The 6,098-nt window shown below is 32.6% G+C and overlaps 1 protein-coding gene across 1 annotated transcript; it reads right to left on the bottom strand.

Moving 5' to 3' along the window:
* Window positions 1-2,370: 2,370 nt before the first annotated feature.
* On the bottom strand, window positions 2,371-4,532 carry HELRODRAFT_175136 (hypothetical protein; the record flags this gene model as incomplete). Its single annotated transcript, XM_009022570.1, has 4 exons — window positions 2,371-2,580; window positions 2,850-2,944; window positions 3,984-4,122; window positions 4,437-4,532. The coding sequence occupies 4 exons, from the start codon at window positions 4,530-4,532 to the stop codon at window positions 2,371-2,373; spliced, it is 540 nt and encodes a 179-aa protein (XP_009020818.1).
* Window positions 4,533-6,098: the final 1,566 nt, after the last annotated feature.

The following is a 6,098-nucleotide window of genomic DNA, read 5'->3' as shown; positions in this document are numbered from 1 at the left end:
AAATAAAATCTTAAAATAGGCTGCTGCTACATTTGACTTTGATGTTGTTTTAATAAAAAGGATGGTTTTTGAAACACAAAAAGGCACACAAATACCTATCTACCCACCTACCTACATACAATTTATTCATGAAAGATGTAAAGATTTTGTCACCGTGACATTTTTGTAAGAGATTTTTATGTATGTATATCCATTGAAATATTGTTACGTCAATTTTATTTTTAGTTTTTAATCACTGTAGCTTTTACTTTATTTAGATTTAAATTTATTTAATTATTCGCTGATGACAGTGATGTTGCTGTTGTTGTGATTGCTGTTGTTGTTGCTGCTGCTATTGTGGTAGCTTTGTAGTCTTTTTTTTATTTCCTCCATCTGCAAACTTAGATTATAGAGAATAAACAATCACTTGTCTGTCATGTTTATTTACGAGGGACCGCCCGCTGCTGATTTGGTTTGTTACCTTTAAAATGAAAATTTAATTTAATTTATTAAAATCTTTTTCAAATTAATTTTATATTCAATTTATAATTAAAGGTTTGTTATTTATAAATTTGAATTTAATTTAGTTCATCGTTTGTTGTCGACTTATGTTCCAGACTTTATTTTTCATTTTATCGCTTAGGAATTTATCAATCTCCAACCGAAACATTTATTGCAAAATAATCCATCCACTTTCACAGTAGAAAGATTTCACATTTATAACTATCTAGTGACCATCAATGAATGCATTTTCAACAATTCATTCATCGAAAATTTAACTCATCAATTCATCCTTCAAAAACTTAATTCATCAATTCATGCGATACATTAATTTTATTCGACGTCCAATGTACTGAAATCATTCGTCAAACATCCAATTTATTCATTCATCAGTTGAACATTCAGTACATTTATTTATTAATCCATCCATCCATACATTTATCTACCCATCCATCCTTTCATTCTTTGATCCATCCATCTATCATTCGTTCATTCATTCATTCATTCATTCGTTCATTCATTCATTCATTAATTCATTCATTCATTCATTCATTCATTCATTCATTCATTCATTCATTCATTCATTCATTCATTCATTCATTCATTCATTCATTCATTCATTTATTCATTCATTCATTCATTCATTCATTCATTCATTCATTCATTCATTCATTCATTCATTCATTCATTCATTCATTCATTCATTCATTCACTCATTTACTCATTCACTCATTCACTCATTCAACCACAGCACGTGGTCTGCGATGCACTTTTTACACACCATTCAACTCATGAATATGAAAAAAACACGGCACATACACGCCTAACAAATTGGTCTGTAGTCCGACTCGCAGCGGGTTGCCGAGACAAATAAATTATGAATGTCTCTGAACGACTCGTATTATCAATGCATGTCAATACTTTATTGGCCTTTAGTTTTTCATTTATTTTGAATATGTGTTAATGTGGCGTTTGTATATAAGCGTGTGTGAGCGTGTGTGTCTTTTTGACGTGTTATAAGTGTGTTGCACATTGCTTTGTTGGGCATTGGGAGCTGTGAACTAAGATGTGTTTATATCCGTGGGAGGTTTTTCTATTTATGTTCTGTTCCTTCGCTGTTCCTTCACCATTGCCATAATCGTTATCATTGTCTTAGTTTTATTTGTCATCATCGTGATCAAGATGGTCGTGTGAAAATTATTTTTCTTTATTCTGCATTCCAACTGAACAATAACGAGATAACTTTCTGATGTTAGTTTATTACTATCAATGAGCTAATTACATTTAAAAATAATTAAATTGTGATTCAACAGTGTTAAATTTAAATTATTCTACTTGTTGAAATTAACACTAAAGAAATTAGCATAACACACTCAACACACACACACCACACAACACACACACACACACACACACACATTTGCATAACTTTTCATTAATCAAAACTTTTAATTTATTAGTAGCAAATTTCAAGCAGTGACAGTCTGTCTATTAATCTGCTTACCGCTGGACATCTTACGCTCCTCCTCCGTATTTTTATTTTCGATTTTTTTCCCTCTTCTCCAGTCCAATTTTTACCATAAAAACAATTATAACATCAACATTAACGCTAGCAATTATTATGCTACTATAACTACTGCTACTACTACTGCTTCTGCTACAACAACAACAACTACTACCACTACTGCAACTAATGAGAATAACAAACATAATCGTAATTTTATCACGACGTTTTGGAGAATGATGAGATTGAAAAAATGGTAAAAGTAAATGGAAAAATAAACTCAGATGGGAAGAATGAAGTGAGATGGATGAAAAGAATGAAAAGACAGAAGAAAAGAAGTAGCAGGCAAGGAAAGCATGCCTGCCCATTTCATTGTAGGAACGAAATCAAATTTTAACGACGACAAACAAATCCTTCTTCATGCCCAGAATTCCTGGAAGAAAGAGGATGATGAGGAAGATGAGGATGATGAGGAAGATGAGGATGATGAAGAAGATGAAAAAAATGATGATGTTGGTAGTGATATATAGGTATGATGCTGATGCAAAAAGATGGCCATAAAGATGATGAAATCGAAAAAGAAGGTTGAGATAGGGCTGATTAATGTTTGGGTTATTGTGGTCATTAATTAAAAACGACTTTAATTACATTAGCCGAATTCAAATCTTTACCAATAAATCTTAAATACATCACTACCATCAACTTATCATCGTGCCCATCATCATCTTATTCTTCTCTTCATCTTCGTCATCATCTTAATCATCATATTCATCTTCACATCACTCAATCATTACAAATGTTCAAAAACTTGAAAAACTCTTACGATAAATAGTTTTATATAAGAAAATTACATAAGTTGAATTACCTCCAATTCTGCCAGTTTTGGACTGAACATTATATTAAGCACGTAAGAACTATTTACTGGATGCATGTGCGTTTTCCTGCTTGCATCTAAACAAACTAAAAAACAGTATTTGTATGTGTATGTGTATATGTTTGTGTGTTTTATGTACGTAAGTGTATATGTGGGTGCAAGTTTATGTATGTGGGATTGACAGAAAGTATTGGCTAAGTTAGAATGGATGAGAGAATCCATGTAAAATCTGTCCAAAATTTTTGCTCATGGTTTTAACTTTATTTAATATTGTTTGAAACAGATAAAAAAAATTCATTAACTTTTTCTAAGAATCAGAATAAATTAATTTTGAAGATTATTTTAAGATTGATTTCGAATTAGATCATATCATGTTATAATATAAACTTATATATTTTTTAGTTATAATGCACCGCACACACACAAACACACACACCACACACACACACATTACACACATTACACAGATTACACATATATGCCAGTTACATATTATTACATGTAAAGTATTTTTGTATGTAAAAAATTGTTGTGATGGTATGCCAGAAGGTTGAAGTTGTGTGTGTACACATGATTAAGCATGCATCAGGGTATGTCTTTTTATTGCTCTTTATGTGATGTTTTTATGTGTCCTGATAAATTTACGTTTAAGCTAGACACACCAGACAAAAGAGAGAGAGAGAAAGTGAGAGAGAGTGGGCAAGAAAGAAAGAGAGAAAAAAAAATATTTAAAAATTTAAGAAAAAAGTAAAAATTGGATACGCAGAGAAAAAACAAAAAAGTAAATAAAATGCAAATTAAAATGGATGTACAACTTAAAGCTGAAAATAAATTCTTGTTATTATGTATAGTATTGTAATATTATAGAGAATTAAATAAAACTCTGATTTGAATGTTTTAATCAACATCTTGCTCTGTCTATTCAGTCAGACGTTAGATATATATCCAAGATGTTGATGTCTCTCTCCCTCTCTCTCTCTCTCTCCCTCTTTCTCTCTCTCTTTTTTCTGTTATTTTGGTTGGTTTTTTTTTAAATGATAATCATATAATGGGTTTATGGGTTTGCCGGGAGCCATATGTTGTTGAATTACGTTTTATACGCTAATAAAAATTTTATATACGCACGTGAAGGCTCAGTTTTATATAGAAAAGTGAAGTGACACAAAATTGTGTTATGGGCTAAAAGAAAAGGTTCGACAAGTATTCCCAGTTTTAGCCTCCCGTCAAACAATGCTTCCTCCCCATCAATGTAGTCCAGATCAGCCTATGCGATGATGTATATGTTTAGTTGATGATGATATAATAATTAAGAGATGATGGTGATGAAAATAATGATGAGGATTGTGATGATAATGATGATGAAGATGTTAATGATGATGAAGATGACGATGATAACGAGAATGATGAAGCTGACGATGATAACGAGAATGATAATAATAATAATAGAATGGTTGATGGTGATGATGATGCTGTTGTTGTTGTTGATGATGATGATAGAAGTAATGATGGTAAGAAAAATGATGACATGACTAAACGCAGATGATTAGCGCGCCTGTCACTTCGGAATGAAATTCTCACTTTTAATTCATAACTCTGCGAGCTGGGGCAATTTGTCCTCGAGTCGTACGAAACATTAACAAATTGCAGTAATTCATACTTGTCAGCGGCAAACATTTATCTAAACAGGCAGAAACTCACATACACAGAAACACACGTACTTAGACACACACAAGCAAACAAACATCGATATTTGTATTTGTTTGCTAAAAGCGCGCATACAAACACACACACACACACACACACACACACACACACACACACACACACACACACACACACAAGTATATACTCACACAAACACGTTCATACATACACAGATACGCACCAAAACATTTAATCTAACACTCACATAAACGCATTAATTCATGTACACACTCACATACTCATGTGTGTATGATTCATATATGCATGTTTGGATAAACACATGAATGCCACTTTTTAACACAAAACTCTTCTGCTGTTTTTTCTGTTGATTTGTTGTTTACGTTGTTGAAAACACGAACCTATTTATGATACAGTTGATGATGTTGTTGTTGACAATATTGTTGATGATGATATTGGTGATGATACAGATGATGATACTGTCAATGATACCGCTGTTGACACTGTCAATGATACCGCTGATGATACTGCCGATGATAGCGCTGATAGTGACCATAATATATTGACGACATCAATAACAACGCAATATCACCACTTACAACAAAAACAACTACAGCATAACAACGACGTTAACAATTACTCCTACAACAATCTTAAAAGCAGCAGCAACAGCAGCAGCAACTACTACCACACCACAAAACCACAACCACAAGAGAAACAAGAAATTCCTTCAATTATGAAAGACATCAATCGTCAGCTGCCTTCATTAGTTACGCGTATTGAACGCACCACAATCTTATCTTCTCGCCTGCGTCTTTAAAACAAGACAGCTGCTACTACCACCGCCGTCACCGCAACGTCAACTGCTTCTACCACAACGACGTCACTCACTACTACTACATCAACTACAACCAAAATATACACTAAAATCGCAAGGCCAACTACGATTACTGTAACATTTATCACTATTACAACAACAACAACTACTACTACTACTACTACTATACTACTACTAATACCACCCCCACTACTACTACTAATACTACTACTACTACTACTACTACTACTACTACTACTACTACTACTACTGCTACTACTACTTATTCTTATAAATATTATTAATTCATTATTATTTCGGTTTTAAATATTATTTTCTAGAGAATTATACCACCATGTGCATTGTAATCACAGCCATCGTATATATCCCACAATGTCTTCTTATCTACAATGTTGTCCTCGTCAACGATAACTTTTTTTCTGGTTTTGTCTGCAATTTTCATTGGAGAAGAACAAACCGGCTACAACATAAAGAACCGTTTGATCAGCATTAGCTGTTCAATTACAGCCAGGACGATATCTACAACAGTAGTTTGATTGTTGATGATACTAATGATACTAGCTTGATTTTTAATGATAGTGTTGGTGATACTATATAATGGTGATGTTGTTGATGAAACTAATGATACTGGTTTAAGTTTTAATGATATTGTTGATGATATCATGGATGATACTTTGTATTGCTAATATTGTTTATGATACTAATGATACTAGTTTGATTGTTTAGGATATTGTTGATGA

The sequence above is a fragment of the Helobdella robusta genome (genome assembly GCF_000326865.2).
Source record: "Helobdella robusta unplaced genomic scaffold HELROscaffold_32, whole genome shotgun sequence".
Taxonomy (NCBI): domain Eukaryota; kingdom Metazoa; phylum Annelida; class Clitellata; order Rhynchobdellida; family Glossiphoniidae; genus Helobdella; species Helobdella robusta.
This window is presented reverse-complemented; position numbering and strand designations above follow the sequence as displayed.